We start from the raw sequence: 22,994 nt of genomic DNA, 5'->3' as shown, positions 1-22,994 counted from the left end.
AACGTAGTGTAATAGCCAGAGAAGTTCATGGACACAGCGCATGTAAGGAAAAAAGGGTTGTATCTTAAAGAAACACACAGTTTGTATCTTTGAGTTCTGACAAATGTGTTTCACATATTCCTTCCAAATAAAAATAACACTCAGGTGGCACTCAGTTATTTTTGCCTACGCCAGCTGTTGATGAGCACTGAACCATTGCGCCAACATATTTTATGGCGAGGGAACAATGCAGTTAAAAAGAGGATCTATTTGTAAAACAGGATCCAGGGCAACCTAAACCTAAGACTCTCTCTGCATGATCAGTCATTGTGATCTTTGTGCACTGCTGTTACAATTATTAAAGGTGGCGTTATCTCAAATGGACAAAATGAAACTGGGACATTAGTAATATAAGTAGGCGGGACATTTTAATACTGAAATTTCTTATATTTTTTGTTAGCACCTGATATTTCAAGAACCAGCCGTTTATTGCAGAAACATGCATGTATCAAATCATTCTTACTGTAACTTTTATCAAATGCACCATACTGTTTCCTACATTTCATATTTATAATGAAAAAGCAGTTTGACTGAAACACATTAGTGGTTGATGTTTGAACATGAACATGTTTTGCTGGTTGCTAAAAAAGCATGTCAGGAATGTAATCTTCTTCTGCTTCCCATACCACGAGTGACTGCTCAGGTTTCTATCACAGACAGTATCACGGTTCATATGATGGACACAAAGCTGTGAGATCCTGAAGGGTCATAAAAGTGTGCACAAACAGCAGCTTTTCTTTTCATGTGCAGCTTCAGGCTCCTCAGGAGGAGGCGCGTCAGGAGCAGATGTTTCCTTGTACTCTGACACTGAACCGCTGGAGGTGGACAAAAGCCTGCTGCACACCAGGTCTGCAGCTTTTCCATCCATCAAGGACACGTCTGTCACTGTTTTCTCTCTTAGCGACATATCCCCGTCTTCATCATCATCTATGAGCACAAACTCCTTGAGATAAACCATCCCCACTCCGTGGAGACTGCGGCTCTCTGCTGACTCCTCCGTACTGCGTCCATCCACAAAGGTCAGAGTTGAAGTCTCTGTCAGGGTCTCATGTGGGTCTGTTGAGTTGTCTTCTGGCCCCGAGTAGCCCTGGCTGCTTGACTCCATCGTCCTTATGAAGCTCCTGTGGCCAATCTCGTCTTTCATGCTGCGCTTTTCTTCGTGGCTGATGGAGTTGATGTCTGGAACGTTGGCACTAGCTCGGCTGGAGAGCTGGTCTCTCCTGGGATGAGAACTGTTTTCTGCAGCATGACCATTTCCAGAATGCATCTTGAAGGCCACCTTCTCATAGTCATGGTAGACCTGCACACTGCTGCTCCCTGTTGGGGAAGAAATGGGGATGCTGGCAGTGTTTCCTTTTCCTTGCTTCTTCATGTAAATCTGCCTTTCACACTGAGACCAAACAAAAAACTGGAGGTTAGCCTCTGACCTTAGAAACTGTAGTCTGTTCACTGAGGATGACTGCAAGACTCAGTTCAATATTATTTATGTAACACCAGCTCACAACAACAGACACCTGGGGCTGGTTTATTTTGTGAGCCCAAAACAATATAGAATAATCCAGTAAATAGGCCTTCCTTTTTTTTTTAACAATATGAGAATATTTAGCAAACAATAAATACTAATATAATCATTTTAAGATTACTACTACATAGTAAACAAAATGGTCTAAATGAATAAATTATGACATCCCTGCTTTTGGAGGGAAGCTTATTGATTTTATGAGTCTGCATTGTATGTAACGGGAAAATTGTTTTTGCTTTGCAGATTCTAGAAAAAGCAATACAGTTCAGTTTAGGAGGCCACATACCTTTGACCCAGAAAACTGGGGTTTGTGCCCTGAATTGTATCATTATTTTATGTATATTGTGTTCATTCTTTTTTAGTTTTTTAAGACTTATGAAATCTGTAAAAAAAAACAAAAAATCTTTGTTCACCTGGACGGGTATTTTATCTTTTAGCTGTAATACAACTGTATGAATCTGATGAATTTCCACCAAAGAAATTAATTGATGCCAATGTCAAGAAAGTGTCAAAAACATGGCACTACAAAATTACTGGCCCTCTGACGTCTGAGGGTCTGTGAAGATCCATCACAGGAAACAGTGATGTGCAGAGCATCACCTGACTTGAACTGCTTCCCACAGAAATGCTCCAAACTCCTCAAACAAACAAACTGGCATCATGACCAACATGGACACTGATGGTGCAAAATAAGCATATGTTTGCATCATGTATATTAAAATGCTTGATAGTATAATTAAACCCTTTGACAGGAAACAGTTGTTTTCTCTTGAAGGGAAGGAGTATGTAATCGTTTCCATTTGTTTGTCTGTCTGTCTGTCCGTTATCGGTCCAGTGACCACAGTTTTAAAGATATCATTTTTAATGTTGTCTATCTAGACTGGCTAAATATTTGACCTTGACCTTCACTGTTAGTGCCCACAATCAAAGTTGACCTTGAAAGAAATAGTCAAGAAACCATGGCTGGTGTCACATATCTAGTTATTACTAAGGTCTGAATAAAGGTGCTGCTACATGATTTGAGGTCAACAAAATTTACCCCTACTTTATTTATTTAATTTTTGAATTATTAATGCACAATTACAAACTGACTACATCATGCAGTTACATTATAGTACAGTGTTTCGCTAACAGTGTAACTGGGGCAACAAATAGTGGACTTGTTTTATGCGCTGGCCTCTCTGAATAAATAAAAGAAGCCGTTACTTTTAAAGGAAGCAAAAATAACCTGAATTCCCGAAGGACCGGCTCTGTGAAGGTGGAGACAGATGAAGGCCTCAAAAGTGCTTTAACAAACCAAGGAAAGTGAGTGTTTGATCTCTTTTAAACACACCTTCCTCCTCCCCTGCTGCCACACAGAAACATTTCAGATGAAGTGATAAAGGCACTGCTCATCAGAGCATCCTGGAAATCTGCCATCCTACTTATGGGTGTGGAATGCTGACAGATTCGTGTCAGTGGGCAAATCTTCAAGCTTTAGTCCCGTTTTAAAGAAAGGACAAGCGCAAACAAATGCAAATGGGAATATGCAATAAATATGCACACTGGAAACTGTATTGAAATACTTTTCTAGAGGATTTATAGCTCTGTGTGCTAAATGCACTGCACTCTGCACAGGAGCTTTACAAACTGACCCTCTTACACTTGACTGACTCCTGCAAGACAGAATTGGGACTCTATAAATGAATAATATCTGCAGTGTACATGTTGGAGTGGGAATGCTCCAGTTTGTAGAGGTGACTGAGCAAGAACAAGAACAGATGAAAAATAGATAATGTTTTAAACACGTTCATTGGTTTATGGCTTTAGCTTCACATGGCTGGCGACTCCTTTTGTCTCAGCAGTGAGTACGAGCAGCCTGGGAGAAGCGTTATCTCTGGGAGGAGGAACTATGTGGCACAGCCAGGAGAAAATGGACAATAATTTAATATCACAGAGTTGACTTTTTAAAAATGTTGGGCAGTATAGAGTACACTTAATGTATGATGATGGCTATCTGAACGCTAACATTACTTAAAACTGTCCTTTACACATCAAACACACAATTGATGCAACAATGAACATCCACATTTCTGTAAAAATACACATCAATTTAATAAAAACATGCCTTTACCTTAAGCTTTTTAAGCCTGAACTCTTCCCCGGGTCGATGTAAGGAAAATCACATGGCATAGATGGGATGATCAAGCAGGCTTCCTCCTGCTCTGCTGTGCCGCTGGCAAAACTGATGTCTCCTGCTTGCAGAGTATTCCTTGTGGTCTACAAACAAGAAATCCTTCACACACGCCCTCCCCTCATCGTATCCACTACAACTGCTCACAGCTGTAGCTGCACAGAGGCAGACTCGACGCACTCACACCAGAACCTGTGTGTGCGTCTCTTATTTTAAACTTTGTGATTTTCTAATGGATTGACCTTTATATTGATTCTGCTTCACATGTTAACCATCCAGAGAGAATATGCTAACGTGCTTATGCGCAGACAGTTAATAATAACAATATTAAAATAGACACCGCTTACAGTGAATACAGGCTCTTTTCAGCTAGTTTTTAATTAAAATCAAAATGTCAATCTAAAGTTGGCGCTAACTTTTACTGGACCTGGCAGTGAAGTCAGATTATACCTGCAGTCCCTTCCTGAATTCTTGTTTACACAGAACTACAACAGACACTTGTCCTGATTTTGTCCTTTTAAAACGCCACTTTTTTCAATCCCATGCACTGAACGTTTTCTAATATATAATACAGGCTCTAAGTCTCCGTGTTAAATATTGTGACAAATCCTTGAATTTAAAAATTTCAGCTATTCAACAAATATTGTGAAGTAAAACAAACAAACAAACAAACAAACAAACAAACAAACAAACCCCTTTCAAAAAATTCTTTAAAATTAAGACTGTGACCTTACAATAATGACTAAATTGGGGATTACTTTATTTTTTTCAGCGAAAGAGAAGGCTCAAAGGAGATGCCACCTGTCAGAAAATGTATTTCTTATGTTGAAGGAAAAACAGTCTTTAAGATTATGTTTGACAACAATTTGGTGTAAACTAAATAAAGCTCAAACAAGGAATGCAAGAATATTTACAGCAAACCCTGAGGAATGCACCAGAGTCATGTGTTAAAGCACCAGGTGCACTGATGCAGAGGACACTCAATGTTGAAACTGCGTCTGATCTTTCACAAGTGATTTCTTATTTTCCAGCAGGTTTTTAGGTCAGAGGCGGTTGTGCACGGGAACTGTGCACCGCACCTCTAAATTAGAAAACCAGTGCTTTCTACTCTCTGTTCTTACTCTTATTGTCTGAGAGAGCAGCTGCTCTTTAGCTTTTTGAGACATTTTGACTTGTCACAAAGGGAAAAGCACATAAATAAATCAAACGATGCCTGAATACCATTTAGCTGCTTTAGCCTCAGGGTCCTGACATTGTGCATGCTGCCATGGTTTAATGGGACACTTTAACTCAGTGGTTCCCAAAAGTTTTTTGCTAGCCCCCCTTTGTTTTACAAGAAAAATGTGCGCGCGCGCACACGCACGCACAAACACATCCTCCAACCACACACACCCATATTTTGCTCCATTGCGGTTTATTTCACACCTCAAACATTTAGTAAACAATTAAGCAAATACAAGTAATCTGCAATAAATTACAGGTAGTAAGGAAATAATCTAACTCTTTAACGCTACGTCCACACCTGCGCGGGTATTTTTGAAAACGCAGCTGTTTCGTCCACACATAAAACGGAGATTTTTTAAAACTCCTTTTTTGCGTTTACGTGTGGACGAGGAATAGAGTTCCTCATGCAACGTCAAAGGTATGTGCCTTTATTCACGTCACGCTGTGCGCCACGTTATTGTTTACATGAGATGAATTGCAGAATAGCAGATAGTCAGATTAACAATATTTTGTCTCTATCTTCAGGTTTTACACGCTTACACACACGCAGTTACTGTCCCTCTATTTAGAAAGGCAGAGGCGTCACGGTGTAATTATTTTACATGTAGTTGTTTTTTTTCCTGTGTAATAATATTCAACATTGTTATCAATACATTTTTCAAAAATGCCTCTCTGTGCAAAATGGGTTTAAAAACATAAACAACTGTGGATACTGTTTGTCCGTGATTTGAAGAGCCCAGCGCTGCTCCCGATGAAGGGAAAACTAATTCTGCAGGGGAGACCTACCTCGGCATTTGTGCAGGTGAAACCAAAGGGCAGATATGCTTCACCATATTTTCTAGTCTTTGGCTTAGAATGAAGTTGGTTTGGAAACATATTCAGTGATGCTTCATCTCCTGCTTTGCGTTTGTGTGGGCGCCCCGTGCTAGCAGTGTCCAAGCATCCCCCCCCCCCCATGCAATGACTCTGCGCCCCCCCTAGGGCGCGGGCCCCACACTTTGGGAAGGTCTGCTTTAACTGATCGGAGATACAATTAATGATATTATTACTCACAAGGAAATACCTGGAAACACCTTATCTGCTTACTGGTAAGCACTGAATGGTAATATAGTATATAAGTAATATTTAGTCAGAACAGAATGAAAACATCCACAAGCGTGCTCATTTATTCCTCATTTATTAGACACACAACTCTCCTCTGAACAGCCGACAATGAGCCGACAATGAGCCGACTAAACGAAAACAGCTGGTTATGAGCTAACTCAATACCAGCTAACGATAGGATCAAGTATCCTTGAAACCAGCATTCCCTCTGATAAACAGCTTGATTATATTCTCACATCATATGAGAGTTAATTCGCCAAGTGTCTGAATCTACTTCAAAGCAGCAAACAAGAGCAGCTGGCAGACTAACAGCAGCAAAAAACAGCAGCGCTTATGACAGAAAAGTTCAGAAAAGTTTGACATTATTCAACATATTCAAAAATACTGTGTAGAAAAACATATTTGTTTTACACAAACAGTAGTAGAAATACGCCAGCCAGCAGCAGCTGGCTAAATGTAATGGTTTTGATCTCTCTTAGGTGACTAAAACTTTTTGTTCTATAACAGCCACCGTAGCTGAGATTATGCACTTGAATTGGGAGGTGTAAGAAAACAGAATTCAGTTGACTGTAACCTGCCAATCTACTGACAGTCAAACTGTTAACAGTGAAAATCTGAACAACAAATAACAACATTCTTTGTTAATCATCAACACCTAGAAATCAGTCCCACCAGGTGAGCTTTGCCCCCTCTGTGTTGCTGCATCTGAAAGTAGAGGCTTTGGGACTGATGCTTATTTTCGGGTGCTTCCCAAAAACTGACCGTCACCTTTCCTGGAACCAGCAGAGGCTCCTTAAACTGGGCAGTGACGGTAATGGGAGCGGTGATCACTTTAACCCCTGTTGGCAAAACAGAGCAGCTAGCTGACACCCTAGAACAGGACAGAGCCATCCTTCATAGAGATAATTAATACTGTTATCGTCTGATAAATCGCATTACCTTTGTGCTTTTCAATTTCAGCCAAGCAGACAGAGAACATCCAGAGACTCGGTACTCTGTGAGGAGTGAATCTAAAGAGCCTGGCCGGCAGAGAGAGGAGCTTACATGGAAAACTCCATGTACACTTCAGGTCAGGAGTCCAGGGAACTTTGAGCTCCACCTGCTTCAGAGTGTCCGGTGCTGGCTCATCTTTCTCACCTGCCAGAACAAAGATCAAAGTCATGGTGATCAGGTGAGTTAAAGCCCCAAGTGTGCCGTCGCTTTAAAAACACAAATATTCTGAAGGGGAACCACCGTGACACTACTCACTCTCATTTTCATTCTTAGGTGAACATCTGATGGCTTTGTGAAGCTTGTTTTCGGAAAGCAGTGTCAGGATGCTCTCCCACACTACGCATCTGGAGCGGGAAGTAGCAGACAGACAGATGTCCACCTCCACCCCTAGATCAGTCGGCTGGTACCCCAGGACTTGCACCCGCAGGGTGAATGGACCCTTCTTCAGCTCATCGATTGGCTGAAAGGTTTTTAAACTCTGACGCACATGGACAAGACCTAAAAAAAACATTTAAAACACTCAAAGTTGGATAATTTTCTTTTAAAACCTGCAGTACACATAAAATGATGAAGATTGAAATCACTTAAAAAAGTAAATACTGTACATAATTTCAAATGATGGACTAAAAACATTTAAATATTAAAGTTTTTTTTTTTACTGGGAAAAACACCTTTTTTGGTAAACAATGTAGTCGGTGCACTAAGTCAAGCTTTTTAAAAAATGGTTAGTTTTCATTCCTGTCCTTGTGTTTTCCAGTAAATTTGAATTTTCTTTTAGTTGTGACTGACTGCTTTTGTGAGCAAAGTGAAATAAATGGATAAATAGATACTTTTTGTGGTTTTCCAAGGTGAGTATGTCTTCAGCAAATTAAAATGGCACTTGTGGGGTTCTTGCATTAGCTGGTTTGTCTTCTAGTGAAACTCATTTGAGCCTGCAATACTGGTGCCTTCGCTATTTGTTTGAAATCCATCTGTCCATACATTTTCTACCACCTGAAGAAAGAGCCAACTCTTCACGGGACAAAAGACCAGGAAGGCACCAAGTCCAGATCGTGTGCCACCTTCTGCACTGATCACCTGGCCCCATCTTGACACTGATCTTCAGCAGATCCCTGGAGCAATTCATCACTGTAGGGACACTCTCCAGCACCCCAAGAAGGCTGGGTACTCTGACCTGTAGTTCAACTGGGTAGTGAATCGGGGTTGAATACCCACCTCTGCCTGCTGCCTCTCAACGAGGGCAACTCCGGATTGGTACAAACTCCAGCCCCTGTCCAGCAGACTGCGGTGAGGTGAGACTGACTATATCTAGGAAAGATCTCCCAACCTCTCACCTAAGCTCAGCATCCTTCCCCACCAGAGAGGTGATGTTATATGCCCCAATAGCCAGCCTCAGCAACCAGGGATTAGACATCGCACACGACCATTACAACTTCTCTTGTGGGTGATGACCCCACAGTATGGCCCACTTGGGATCACTACTTTTAAATGTAGCCACAGAGTTTTGATGTAGTATTTTGTACAACAATCAAATATTGAAATCAAAGCAATTTTGGCAATAAAATGTACCCATCAAGTTTCCACTGAGTTGAGATATCAGCAAAAGAATCAGTCTGGTTAAAGACGCCGTGTCATAGAATCATAATACTTTATCATTCCCTGAAAAAGCTCTATAAATGTGTGTCTTGTGTTATCTATGTCTTACCTGCTGGGCTGAGCCTGAAGTTTTCATGAGTTAACAACATAAGGAGAGGTCTGCCGCAGAGAAACTCCGGGAAGCACAGCGGGATGTCTCTGTATTCACTGTCTGGATAATCCCAACCATAACCTGCAGCACTGCAGAACCTCCGCAACAGAGCATCCTCCACCCTTAGAGACACATACACAAACTCAAGAGGACCTGCTCCCAGCTATTTTACAGTTCAAATGCATGCGTAAAACGTTAGGCCGCACTCACCTGCAGCTGACCACTGTATAACCAGCTTCTTGTTTCTCTGTACCGTATAAGCAGCCTGCTCTCCGGGTCACTCTTCTGCTCAGGTATTTCATGTAAACATACGCATCACTCGGAAGTTTGTCGCTATGCAGTTCGGTTGTTTTCAGCAGCTTGTGAGCGCAGTAAACGTGAACGTAAACCAAATACACGGAACATACAGACAGTGAGCCCACAATGTAACTCTGCGCATTCCCCATTATCGATTATAATATCCATGTAGGCTCACAGATACCGCTTAGCAAGGTGAGCTCCAAGTGCATGCAACAGTACGGCAAGCGCCCTGGGACAAACAGTGCGCTTTCGGCTCATCAGCAATGAAACTCGCACTCGGTGACGTTTTTAAAAAAATCTTTACTGTCGATGCACAATCACTTATTCCACAATTATTTTACATATTTTTCAGAGTATAAATTACAGCTGTTTCATAGTCGGCTCCTCTCACCAATTTACTAGTACAGTGTAAAAATATTTATTTTTGCTTACTGTCTGAAAAGTTCAAACTATTCAGCAATTCGCTATTTATTTATTTATTTTTCCAAAACGAAAGGGAGATGTCACTCTTATTGGCTGCAAAGAGAGCTTAACAAAAAAACAAAACAAAACCATCCAACAACTCATGTATAGAAATATACAAAGAGAACATTCATATCCAGGCTGAAGGGGACATTGTGTCTTCTTCAGTGGTTCCTGAGGTGACGGAGATGTCCTGACTCATCTGTCCCGTCCCCGCTTTTAAACTTCTTCACCCAAATAGAAGCAGCAGTACAATGCAGACTGAATTCACTGCGATCAGCGGCACTGCAGGGGAAAATAAAACATGACATGGTCTGAGCCAAGAGAAGTTAAAATGATCCAAGTCACTCTGTCTGAAGAATACTGAGTGTGTGATAAAGTGGAAACCCACCTCTCATGACTGTCCTGACGGAGCGGATAAGATTCATTAGCTGGACTTTGATGCCTGGTTCATCACCAAATCCCCCGACACTTTGATCCACTCCCCAGCCAACTGAAGATGGTTAAAACGAACGGATTTGTATTAAGTAGAGTGGGAATTAAAAGTACAAAATGTAAACATAGACGAACAACATAAAGTCTTCCTGTCAAATGGATAGAAGGTGGTGTAGCAACTTTAAACAAAGCGAAATCACAAACTTTTGCCATTTAAATTGTTCTATTTGACTAGCCTTTTAGCATTAGCCAGCTTAAATGCTGGGCCAATTCTATACATGACCTCTTGAGAGCCTAATATCTGAATTACAGACACTTACTTTTACTTAGAAATCTTTCTTCGTGTAGTACAGCGACAGCATTGATGCACAGAATAGCTGCTTGTATAAGAGAGTATAAGGTAAATGCCATCTTGTCTCGACAAGTAGCTAGCTAGCTATATGTTAGCTGTAGCTGGCACTATTTACATCCGGAGGCCGCTCTGCTTTGATTGGTCGTCGGGCTTAGGGAGTGGGCGGGGCGCGTCCAATCCAGAACCCTCCCGTAAGAACTGCTACGGAAGGACTCCATCTGTCTTCAAGCAACAACTTCTGACGTGCCCCACAACTACTGGTAGATATTTGCCTCTTGGGCATTTGTGAGAAATTTTTCTTTTATATTTTTGTAGCGTTTACTCACAGTTTGGTTAGGGTCAGGAGAAGACTATTTCTGTTAAATGTATTTTTAGAAGCTTGTCTGACATAACGCCATAAAGCCAAACTCCCTCAATATACAGGCAGCTGAGAACAAGGCCCCTTTCAGAAATCTGGCTTTTCAAGTACAAAAAGTGAATTGCAGTTAGCTTTTCACAATCTGCCCCTCACTCATATAAAACTTGACCAAAACAAGATGCAAATGTATAACCAAGAGCTAAACGTTTAATAATTGTTGTTTGACAGAGCCTTGGGAAATGTCTTGATATTGAGGATGCCATAGTGCCACCACCCCTGAAAAGCAAACAAAAAACCGTGGCAGTTGGCAGGTAAGGGCTGCTGCAGTATCCCTACTTCCCACAGCCTTGTTTGACGAGCATTATGTGTAACATAGCCTCAAAACACCACTTTATGCAGGATGTTTCCTCCTGTAATATCTCATAATGTTATTATGATGTCATTATTGATGGTCATGCCACGGCTGGCATGGTGGATAACTTCGTAAGGCATGTAATGTGTTTTAAAAAAAATACATATTTAATGGTGGAATTTATTTTTCCCCCCATGTATAACCTGAACATACAAACTTAGCTCTATATGCTGCACAGCTCCAATTTGTATTTGAGTGTTACTTACGGAAATGTACCACTTTCCACAAGCTGCCTTTGATGAAAATGTCATCAGCTGCCTTTAGTGATCTCTACTTGAATTTGACGATTCAAATAGCAGGACCTTGGAAATCAGTGTTGTACAAATTCTCTCAACTCCTTGATTTAAGAAACACAAGAGGCTGAATCATGAGAATAAAAATCTTTATTAGTGTTTTATGAAGTCTGCATAATATGCGCACGCCTGAGAAGCTTATGGTCAGAGAAAAAAAAAGGAAAAAAAAAAAAGAGAAAAAGAACTGCTCTATCAATACCGCCCTCTACTGGTAAAACAACTGCCACATCTACTGTACTGACTGCTTTGCAAAAAGATTACTGTTAAATACACACATACTGTACTACTGTTATGTATATATGTATATGCATGTCTGGTCCACATCAGTTTTTGTAATGCAAATTTTTTTTTCCACATTCATATGTTGTAGGCCAAAGTCAAAACAATGTAACACCGGACCCTAACACTTGGTTCAGTTCCCCAAATCCAAACTTCACTAGGTGCACTTAAAGTACAATCACTACTGCCATATGGTAAACATATTTTGGGGGCGGGAACATGTTAAACTCGCAACAGCCACAAAATGAGTTGAAGCCATAAAGTCTTGTTGTACATACTGTATTTTATAGACAGAACAAGTACGATACAAACACTAACACAGAATGTCCCAGTGTGCAGGCACATTCGCTCCTCTCACAGGAGAAAATAAACACTCTCCTTCCGACGTTCCTGTAACATTTTGAAAGCCAATTATATCTGGTTCATCTTAACCTGCCTGCCGTAAGCACCAGAAGGCTACAAGAGGTCATGTGTGTTTTTTCCAAAAATGAAAGGGGGTGGGAAAAAAATAAAATAAAATTGAATGAACTGAATGGCCGAGCTGAATGAACAAATGGCCATTACAAAGTTTTACATGCCACTGGAATCATTCAAACCATTACAGAAAAGTTGATTTCAGGCAAATCTGTTGCTGTTTTAGTGTACTTTAAATGCACCAGATTTTTTCAGAAGAGAAAAAAGGGTAGATACAGGCTGCACATGTGTGGCAGTGATGTTTTTTTTCCTTAAACCAAGACAAAGAGCTGCTTAGAAAGTTTTGAGGGAGAGAAAAAAAAAATATAAGGAATGATCCATGCCCTCCATGTCACTTTGGAAACAACTGTGGTCTTTATAATATTATTTTAATAAAAAGTGGACGACAGAAATTGTAAGTATATTTATATATAAAAATACATGAGAATACAAAAGTAGCAAAACAATGGGGATATAGGCTAAAAACAGAATGAATTCATTCATTGAAACCTTCAAATTCTCCCAGTGAACCGCTCTCTACTTCACCTTGGAGAGTCCCAGGACTCCCAGTGTCTGTCAAAAAAACAAGAAGCTTTTTGATTAACAGCTGATATTCTCTGGTCCCTGCCCAGTGCACCCTGCAAAGCCTGGCCCACCACCTCTTCAGCTTCCATACCAGGCTGTTCAAGTGGGGGATGTAACTAGACTAAGCCAAGGACACATAAGAGTGCCATATAATGACAAAAATCATAAACTCTTGTCAGACTGAGTTAGCACTTCGTTTTTGAAATATTTATTCAACCAACACTCTTTTCTCCATTACGAGGAATGTCTTATAACGACACCCATCAAGACTTAAAATAAAACTAAAATAAAATTAAAAAAAAAAACAAAAAACTGAGGTGTATGTGTGTGCGTGTGTGTGTGAGGAAGGGGTGTTCTGGCAAAGACAATCAAATCACTTTTTAACAAAAACAAAACAAAAACACCGTGGCGTTTCCTTGAGGGGAACGGCCACCAAGGCCATCATTTCTTCACTAAGTCACCTCCCCCTGGCAAGAGACGGGGCAGAGTTTCCCAGAGAAAAGTAAACTTATGTTAACAATGTTTGGGGTAGGCTTTAAAAAAAAAAAAAATCATGTTACTTATACAAGCAATCTTCAAATACTGAGAAACTATTCACAGATATTTTTGGTATCTCCTCTACCTCCCAGACTAAAAACCAATATACATTTTATTTGTACCACAAATAGATCTAATATTAAGGTTTTGGGAAAACAGTTTTAACAAGGTGCATGACATAGAGGGGTAACAAAGTGCCAATTTTTGTTGTTGTTGTTTTACTCAAAAGTCTGTATCTGTGTGTGTATGTGAAGTTAAAAGAGGGATGTGGAACTGGGCCACAAATACTATGAAGTATGTCACAGAAAAATCAATCTGTGGGATTTCCTTTTTTTAAATGAAAGGACTCACATGTTTAGAATTTAACGAGCTTTATAATGGGCTTTTTTGAGGGGGAGGGGCTATTTTAGGACATACTGGAGCAGCGTGCGGATGGGGAACCCATCTGGGTCAGAACTTTGTCCAGCCACTGCAAGGGCCCGTTCAAATGCAGCTCGATCCAGCAAGGAGTGCTTGTGACAGTCTGCCGCCTGGAAAATAAAGATGATTTCATGAGCTGACGTAGCCTTTTCATGTTTCACGACATGTGACTTATGATGCTTTATGATGAGCTTTGTTAAGTGAAGCACCCATTTCTACAACTTCTTCTACAGGAAGAGGATGTTGCGGTTTGCAGCTCTCTACTTGAAATTCTTAAAAACTACTTGAAAATCTGATCACACATCCCTGGAATAACCTGAACCATTTGCATCCCATGTGATGGAAATAGTTCAGGTCATTATTAGCTGATGTCACTAATAATGGCTCAAACTGTATGCATCAAAACAAAACAAAAAACCCCCAAAAAAAACATTTGCCACTAGGGCTGTGCGATATCACCAAAATCTCATATCCCAATATAAGACATCTATCGTCCCGATAACGATATAAATCACAAAATTTTAACATTTTCTGTAAATTCTTGCGTGACGTGTTTCCAGCTGCGCGTCATGTACCTGGAGTCGAGTGTTTTAACCGATGCATTTTTAAACATAAGTTGTAACGGCCGCCGTTTTCTTTGTGAGTATTTATTACATGGCGTGCTGCGGGGAAAAGCCTGTTCTAACGTTTGAATCTAAGGTTTATTTTTTAGCACCTGAAGGCTCTTTTTTGCTTTTCATCCGTAAATAATCTGCTCTTTCACGTGATTCAGTTTATTTTGAAAAGTCTCAACAGGATCTTGAGCTTTATTGTGAAAGGTTTATGTAGAAAATAAACAAGCGGACACGCGATGGTTTTACCGTTGCTAATGACAACGCATAAAAACAGGCGCTTGTCCGTCCGTAGTGTGGTTATATTAAATATAAGAGAAAGAGAACTTTAATAAATTAATATAGCCACTACAGTGACCATCAAAACGATGAATTAGAAAGCACTTTGGGCAACTATGCTGTTTTCTAAAGTGCTCTGTGAATAAACTCAGATTGGACTCTTTAACTTGGGCTCATTGTCGGCTGTTCTATGAACGCTCTGTTTGGTCTTTGTTATTTGTCCCCTCAAGCTTGACTAATAAATTAATCAATTAGTCAAGTCATTAAGTTCACTAGGAACAAAACTGATAGCGAGGAAGAAAAACTTTACTTTTACTCCATGACTCTGCAGTAATAAGGCCCACAAAGGACCATAGGGTGCAACTAAAGTTCGGCGTACAAGGCTCCACTAAGATTAACTGTTAACGTTTCAAATCAAATTTCCACATATTAAGTATGACTACATCCCATGATTTCCACAGTTTCTGGACCAGTGTTCACCTGTACTCAGCTCCCCAGCCTTTGACAAAGCTCATGCGGATAGTGCACATCCTGGTGAGTTGGTAGACGGCCTCAAAGCCCTGGTTGACTGACTGAGCCAGCAGAGCTGCAAATTCCTGGTTGTTAAAGATTTTTAGGTTACAACCTGAAAGGACAAAGAGAAAAAACAGGGCCGTCGGTTTTTGCTGGTGGTAAAAGATGAATCACAATGAGACTTTGGTTGGAAGTGGTCTGTTATTGTTTTTGCTGTGGATAATTATTAATTACACAGACCTTTTGTGATGATTCTGCTGGCCTTCACCAGTTAGTGATTTGATTAATTTAGCAAGTTTTTAAATTCCTCTTTTCCCACAGAACTCCTTTAAAAACTTTTTATTCTGATATACTGTGAATTAGCATTCTGAGTGCATTGCAGAGAAGTGGACTTTCAGAGGTGATATGAAAGGTTGCTATGGAAGCGGAGACACTGGGAGTGTAATTTCCATTTTCACCTTAAAGCAGGATGCTACACAATTTTAAGAGAGAGAGAGAGAAACTTTTATCATCGTATTTTTTCTTAAACATCTCACCTGGAGGAATTTTACACACTGTTGCTGGATGCCAACCATACCGCTGGTTGCAGTTTGGACTCTGGACAAAGATGGCGCTATCACTCAGGCACTCAGCAAATACTTCCCCCCCAATATAGTAGAGTCGAACTCCTCTTCCTGTAAACACAGATAGAACCCAGTTATTCAGACATACTGAATCGTGTGAATGTAAAGAAAGTAATTTTGAAGGCTTAAAGTGCAACAGGTTTCCTACACACAGTTATACACTCCTAACACATACTGAGCTGTGCCATACCTATGTGCCTTCGGGTCATCTCTACAGTGGCATTCCTGTTAACATTAGACAGCAGGCCGAGGCAGAAGCGTTCAGAGTTTGATGGATCTGTGAATCCATCCACTGTCAGTGAGGGCTGAGAGGCGTGAAACGTCTCCCCGACGCGCTGGTTCAGCTCATAGTATGCTATAGAGCACCAGAAGGCCGGCTCCGAGTAAGTCACTGGTTGCAGGTCTGCAGGAGAGGCAAAACTACACATCAGTTACGAAAGACCAGCACTGAAAAGTTTTCTCTGTGTATGCACAGATGTGTCTGCTTTCCTACTGACAGGCAACCACAAGACCCATCCAAAACCACCACCTCACTAATTTATTACCATTATTGTGATTACCAGCAAAATCCCCGCCCTATGTGTAGGTTTTGCCAAGTCTGCGGCACTTGTTCGCTTCACTCATGTATGCAAACACAGACTTGTTAATTCATCATGCTGGTTTTTTTTTTAATCTTCATTATCAGTTGTACATAGAGCGATGCCAAAAAACACCAAATAACTGAATAAAAATGTATCCTGTTCTTTATAAGCTAAACACTTGTTTTTGTGTTTTTTTAAAATAACAAATTTAATTTAATTTTTTTCACATGGTTCCCTTCCATTCTGTCAGATTTAACATATTCAGTTACACAATTTGTTTGAGTTAAAAACAACACTTACCCATGCTGTGATTGACAGGAGACAGAGTGCTGGGGGAGAGCTCTGCTGGAGAACCTAACCAGAAAACAAGAAGTCATGGGTGTGGATGCATTAAAATGCAAAAAGGTGGATTATATCTTATAATGAACCTGGTGCCTGTCTTGCAAAGAAAAGCCAAAAGGATACCATAAAACGCATCTGCTTGCTTTACAGTGAACAGAAGAGATGCTGTCTACTGTTGCCATAACACTCGATCTGTACATCTTCTAGATGAGAAGATAAAGTTTGAGCTACAGCTTCTTTCACTGCACTAAGGGTGAAATGGATTAGTTATAAAACAGTAAGTAGCTCGCTGCTGCAGTTGAGGTTATCATTAACAGCACACCAAGCTACTTTATTCTTACATCCATTTCCAGAACAAGACACCGAGCGCTGCTATAGAATCTTACAAAATAAAACATTTAACTTCTGTGACTTTAAACTTTAAATGCTTTTCTCATGTTTGCTCATGCTTCTGTGGAAAAAAAAAAAAAATCTAAAAAGATTCAATCTGGATTTTGTCCCTGCCACCCTCTTTAAGAAATTGAAGGATACGACACATTTAACCCTCCGAGGTAAAACAGAGGGGGAAGCACAAGAGTTAGAATCAAGGTGGAGGACTGAATCAAGACGCTTTCAATAAAGAACAAGCACTGACAGATTGATGCAAGGTGCTACAGTGTGTCTGACAATAACAGCAGCTTTAAAACTGTTCTTATTCATGCCTTCCTGTGTTGTATATACATACCCATGTCTGAATGACACCAAGCTCTCACTTTAGTGGCCTGATAAGGCCAGCGCGTGGTACAGTCAAAAACTCACCTTTGAACCAGTAAGTGAATAAGACTGTAATCTCTTGACGCAACAATCTAAAACTATGTGTTACTATGAGCATACTTGATCTAGGATGAGCTTTGATGGACAGATTTCATTGGTACTAATCCATGATGACAAATAATCACCAGGTAGATCAGGTGACTACGTGACACATGGAAGTGCAGCAGCACAGGTAGAGTCTGACCTATCGCCCTTTACTGCATGTCTTCTTCTTCTCTCGCTCTCCCTACTTTCTTGTCCATCTTCACTGCTCTACCATCCAATAGAGGCAAAAATGCCCAAAAATGATCTTAAGAAAATATTATAATCATCAATCAAAACTCAGTACCTTCAGTTATCAACTTAAATCACTCAAACAAGTTATATATGGTAACTGAACTGGTGACTGGTCCTTATATAGAACCTTTCCACTCTACCTGAACATTCAAAGCACACTATACAACGTGCCTCATTCATTTACCCATACATAGAAGCAAGCTTTTTCAATCTAACATTCACACTCCAATGAACGCATCGGAGTTCAGTATCTTATCCAAGGATACTCTGACATGCAAACTGGAGCAGGCGGGGATCGAAGCACCAACCTTCCAACCTGCATTCAGGTATAACCTGCAGCTATTGCGACTCATCTGACTAGTGATGTGAGACAGACAGGAAAAGAAGGAGGACCACTAGTCTAGGGTACCTGTGTCCATACTTTGATTCATCTGCTGATCACTGGCCTCCCCATCCTCACTGATGTAGCCTGGTGGAGGTGTTTCTGTTGAAACACACACAAAAAAAGTGATCTTGAACAAAACTTGAAAGCATGTCTTCTCTCAAATCACATTTTCTTTCCCGACATGATGTAAATACAAGAAGCAAACTCACCTGGTATATAGTTGTTTGGAGGTTCGATTCCTGTTGGAAAATTTGTGTTCTCAGGTATGGAATGAGTGTAGTCATCTAGAGGTGGCAGCTCTGGCAGGATTTCTGAGTGTCTTGGCACGAGAACAGGAGGCAGCACTGAAGTGTTGGGGAAAAGTTACCAGAAGAGATTTACATATTTAGAAAAATGGCTTTAAAATGTTGCCGCTCACCATTCATTACAACTTCTCACATTCAAACGGCATGATTTGGCTCACCTGGGGTCTCCACCCTCTGGTAGTGGTAAGGGTTGATGCAGACTTCGTCCTTCTTGAGGTGAAAGGCATACTCACAGGCCTCAATGGCACGCAGCTCGTGGTGGCTGTGAAGGTCTGGCCATCGCCACAAACGGCAGTAGATAACATGGGGAAGGCCCTTCCTGTGGGAGACCTGGAGACGGCCGTCCAAGGATCTGATTGAACAGCAAACAGGAGATGGTGGTGAGAGGGGCAGAACACAGGGGAGGTAGAGGGGGAGGAGTGATACATAATATGGCCAGGTAGGAGAGGTAATGGAGATGGATTGACGAGAAACAAGGATGTTCTCAGCAACCGTCACCTCCAACACTATGATGACAACTCTCCCACATCAAAGTTGTATACACAATAGTTGAGATAGTCACCTGGTTTGGTCAGGGTAGTTGTAAAGGCCTGATGTATCCCACTGTTCTATCGTATTTGGTGTACTCAGTCCCCATATTTCAGAGCAATTGCTGCACACAGAGAAAACAACAAAAACAAAAAACAAATGATAAACATGGGACATGACTCATTCAGAAATATCAGTATGGGTATGTAAACACTAAAAGGCCTCTTTTATTGGAGTCTCATGGCAAAAGAAAGACATCAAATTTCAGCTCTGAAAATGAAAGATGGGAACTTCAAATAAGAGAAGCCTTTTTCAACCGAATCAAGGGAGAGAGAAAAAAAGCAAAACCCAAACATGGAATTTGCTAGCACGCACAATGAGTGAGACAAAGGGCATTCTTCACATTGTGGCATTGTATCAAACACTGAAAATAACTCTTTCACTATGATTGTTTATGTCAGAACTTATCTGGAGACATTCAAACAAACACTGAAGGAACACAGTGGCACAAGAGAAGGGGTGGCAACCTTGGCAAAAAAGAAAAAGAAGAAAAAACCTTTCCATTCTCAAAACACTGACAAGAAAATGGGCAGAGAAATGTGAAATTAAGACAAATGGAGAGTAGTTGCTTCTGAATAACAGGACAATAACAGATGCTACGCATTATAAGCTAAAAATACACAACAACATGCATTAGACTTCGTGATTGCAGTGGGATCTCTAAACTGACATTTAAAGTTGGAGTCGTCTGGCTCAAGACAAAGCTGGAAATCCATTTTAGTCCACTTACCCCAGAAACTTTTAGCTCATAATATCAAGTTGTGTTATTAGCAATTTCTACTGCAGGAAACTGCATGATTGCAACCTAATGTCAACGTGACACCTATCAAAGTCACTAAACGCTATAAAACAAACCAGTATAAGTACAGCTGCTTGAATGACATTACTTTTAGCTGACGTAGATACCATTTCATTCACACTGAGCCAGTCACTCTATCACTAAAACCTAAATGTCCTAGAACAACTCTCAGGAGATAAAAAAAAAACAGTTATCTATAGACATCCAAACATTTGATGTGGTACTTGGTGGAACATCATTGAAAGATGTCTGTTAACACGGTGTTCCCACTGAATGCAAGTCTGGGTCATGAAGGCTGGCTGACAAAGATCCACATCAATTGAGCTTTCAGAGTTTCTCTCCCATGGGACTAATGCAAACTGTCTAACAGCAAATATAATAAAAGCTTTTAGTCACAGAAACATGAAAAAGCAGAATCACCAACAATCAGCAGTATTATTGTACCTGGGGATGGTAACACACTTTGTGTTACAGTTCTGTGTGGTGATGGCCTTCTCGAGCTCATCTAGCTGACCCGTCTTCTTAAGCTTCTTCACTAAGCTCTTCACGGCCTTCTCGCACCATTTCTCCTCTTGTCCGTTCTGCTCTGCGCCGCCCGCTCCTCCCGGGCTGCTAGTTGATTTCTTCCAGCCCAAAAGCCTCTTCACCACAGGAGGGGTGAATGGCAATATGGAGGACATCTTAAGCTGGACAAGCCAGGAGTCTCCACAGGACTTAATACAAGTTTTCTCTCACACACAGACAAGAGGGGACTGGGAGCTACAGTTTCGGGTCCTTGCTCTCAGGAGCCCCTCTACTGACCACTGAGTCACAGGATGAACTCCACCGCTAGCAGTGTAAACTCAGAAGAGACGGACACCTTGGGAGACAGGCATACACAAAGTACATCATTACAAAAAAAACTACAGAAAAACAACAGCATTTAAGCTTATAAAAATAACAGGCAGGCATATACAGTGAAACGCTAAAGTCTTGAGATACCCTTCATGTCTTTATACTTTTTCTAGGAAACTGGGAAATAAGTGTAGCAATTAACTAAAATGTGTGCAAACATAAACAGAAATGAAATACAGTTTATAAGGCAAAAACCTTTAGGGTCTTTAAGTATTTTTCGGGAATAATTCTCTAGGATTCCCGAAGGACATTTGATGGTATTCTTTGGATTTTGTCTGCCTTTTGTTCTGTTCTCTCTCAAGATGATCCTATGCTTGTTCAATAATGCTGAAGTCAAGGATCTGTGGAAGCCAGTCCATGACTGACTTTGCTCCAGTGTGTGTTTTTATAACCAGAAATGGTTTTACTGCACTGGCAGTGTGTTTGGGATCACTGTCATGTTGTAAAATTAAGCAGCAACCAGTCAGATTTGCTCTTGATGGTACTTTTTAATGCCTGTCATTTCACCGGTTTTGACAAGATACCAAACACTGCTAGTGGAAATGTAGCCCCAAGCCATGACAGAGCCTCCACCATGTTTTACAAATTGCTGTAGGTGCTCACCAATATGCCATATCTGTATTTATTGATATAAACAAAAAGAAATTCGAATTTGAATTCACCACTCCATAAAACCTGTTGCCACTGATTTCCAGTCCAGTTCTTGTGTAATGTGGCACACCAAAGCTATTTCTACTTAATACTAGTTTATGCTGGCAAGTCATCTTTTGCATTTCTCAAATATTTAACTAAAGGAATGGGAACAAGTTGTGTTATGAGGCTGCCTAAAGATACACTTTAGGCATCACTTAAGATACAAATATGTATGAATGAGTCATAGGTCAGTGAGAATGGTTTAACAAACAACGGGACAGGGTCTAGGCTAAAAATGAGTAAAAAGGGAGCCAATATCCAAAGAAAACCTTTGAAACACCCTCAGAAAGCTCGGAGAACTACTGTTCAAAACCACTTAAAAAACAAAAGAAAAATGTTAAGAAATGAGGGCGGGCTTAAGCCTTTTGCACACTATTGTACTAGACACCGTTACTTCAAAAAGAAATAAGCAGGACCGTTTTGTCAGCAGCACTGACTCTTGTGTGAAGTAAAGAAATGCCCACCTGATGTTAGCTAGTCAAACACTGCCTGGCACCTCAACTATTTAGCTTGCAAAACAATGAAGTTAGCAGACCGGGTGTGTCTCTTCCGTGCCCAGAAACTAGCACGACAAACTGTTAAAGGGCGCTGTGAATCATATCAAATCAATGTGAGAGCATTTTGTGACAGCCAGTTAGTGCTAACACTGACTGGCTTTGGAAGGCCGGCTGCTAGCTGCCTGATAGGGGCCCTGCCTGGATCAAGTCACCACCAAATCAGTTTATCAGAGCTAGCTTGTGAATTTCTGTAATAAATCAAGCAAAGAGCGAAATGCAAATAAAAGCCACAGATAATGAAATTCAATAAACGATAGGTAGTTTACGGAGAATTCATAATCTAGCTAAGGCAGCTAACGTTAGCTTAAGCAAGCTAGCTGCCAGCTTGTTACCAAAAATCCTTTTGTTGTGATCCACGAAACAGCCTCCTATGCGCAACAGTCAAGTCGCGCTACTTTTCTACCTACCATCAGGCAGTCAAATACAGATAAGACACAATTTATCCAATCTCACAAAATGTCACCATAAGGGTATACACAATGTAGTCCATCAGTTGAATAAAGCTACCCGTTCTCTGTGTCTTTTACTCAAACATAGTAAAATGAGCTAGCATCTTGGACGAACTCTTCCAAACTGACCCCGTCTCCCGCTGGCTACCGGAGCTACATCTCCCACACAAAACAACACGCTTCAAAGTCAAGAAAGCCGCTCTAAACGTTCCAATAATTACCCCAGTCTGAAAATTCCAGCTTCCAGTTTCCGAGGAAGAGATGTGCGCCTCTCTAAACGCCTTGGTGACATAAAAATACATGAACGCTGCTGTACTGCAGCTAATTTTGACAAGGCTCTTCTCAACTTGCCACCAATGCTACACAAGCTAGTTAGCTATGTTAGCTAGACCGGAACAACACAACAAACCTGTTGGCTACGGGCAAGCGATTAGGCCCACCTATCAAAAACGTGATTGGAGGATCGGACGAAGACGTAACTGAATACTGGCTCTTGTCCTTGACAATCTTCTTTGTTTATTTGACAGCATGTGTTTATATCTGTCATCGTTTACGGAGGATTGAAAGCAAAACCGGTTCATAGCAGCATTTTTTTTAT

At 40.7% G+C, this 22,994-nt stretch overlaps 4 protein-coding genes across 5 annotated transcripts; all 4 read right to left on the bottom strand.

Annotated features, from left to right (window-relative positions):
• Positions 1 to 412: 412 nt before the first annotated feature.
• On the bottom strand, positions 413 to 1,452 carry LOC146657018 (uncharacterized). Its single transcript, XM_085427009.1, has one exon. It carries the CDS (start codon positions 1,409 to 1,411, stop codon positions 746 to 748), a length of 666 nt encoding a protein of 221 aa, XP_085283135.1. The 5' UTR covers positions 1,412 to 1,452; the 3' UTR covers positions 413 to 745.
• Positions 1,453 to 5,977: 4,525 nt separating this feature from the next.
• Positions 5,978 to 9,329, bottom strand: LOC146657017 (uncharacterized). The gene is made up of 5 exons (XM_085426897.1): positions 9,013 to 9,329; positions 8,761 to 8,924; positions 7,311 to 7,553; positions 7,002 to 7,199; positions 5,978 to 6,901 (listed from the first exon to the last, which is right to left on the bottom strand). The coding sequence occupies exons 1-5, from the start codon at positions 9,246 to 9,248 to the stop codon at positions 6,711 to 6,713; spliced, it is 1,032 nt and encodes a 343-aa protein (XP_085283023.1). The 5' UTR covers positions 9,249 to 9,329; the 3' UTR covers positions 5,978 to 6,710.
• A 238-nt stretch (positions 9,330 to 9,567) lies between these two features.
• Positions 9,568 to 10,485, bottom strand: LOC146657016 (immediate early response 3-interacting protein 1-like). The gene is made up of 3 exons (XM_085424816.1): positions 10,320 to 10,485; positions 9,956 to 10,057; positions 9,568 to 9,849 (listed from the first exon to the last, which is right to left on the bottom strand). The coding sequence occupies exons 1-3, from the start codon at positions 10,408 to 10,410 to the stop codon at positions 9,794 to 9,796; spliced, it is 249 nt and encodes an 82-aa protein (XP_085280942.1). The 5' UTR covers positions 10,411 to 10,485; the 3' UTR covers positions 9,568 to 9,793.
• A 1,976-nt stretch (positions 10,486 to 12,461) lies between these two features.
• LOC146657015 (SMAD family member 2) lies at positions 12,462 to 22,779 on the bottom strand. 2 transcript variants are annotated; one of them, XM_085424813.1, is made up of 11 exons: positions 22,618 to 22,779; positions 20,248 to 20,662; positions 18,979 to 19,068; positions 18,575 to 18,768; positions 18,321 to 18,455; positions 18,136 to 18,210; positions 16,596 to 16,649; positions 15,905 to 16,117; positions 15,628 to 15,765; positions 15,059 to 15,203; positions 12,462 to 13,798 (listed from the first exon to the last, which is right to left on the bottom strand). In XM_085424813.1, the coding sequence occupies exons 2-11, from the start codon at positions 20,481 to 20,483 to the stop codon at positions 13,675 to 13,677; spliced, it is 1,404 nt and encodes a 467-aa protein (XP_085280939.1). In that variant the 5' UTR covers positions 20,484 to 20,662; positions 22,618 to 22,779; the 3' UTR covers positions 12,462 to 13,674. The 2 variants fall into 2 exon arrangements, with proteins under 2 accessions (XP_085280939.1, XP_085280940.1); XM_085424814.1 differs by having other exon boundaries at positions 18,148 to 18,210.
• Positions 22,780 to 22,994: the final 215 nt, after the last annotated feature.

Source organism: Rhamphochromis longiceps, linkage group LG12 (genome assembly GCF_057381845.1).
Source record: "Rhamphochromis longiceps isolate RC_006_pf linkage group LG12, R_longiceps_female_GT1.1, whole genome shotgun sequence".
Taxonomy (NCBI): Eukaryota; Metazoa; Chordata; class Actinopteri; order Cichliformes; family Cichlidae; genus Rhamphochromis; species Rhamphochromis longiceps.
Note: the sequence above shows the minus strand (reverse complement) of the source record. Positions and strands in the feature narration are given on the sequence as shown.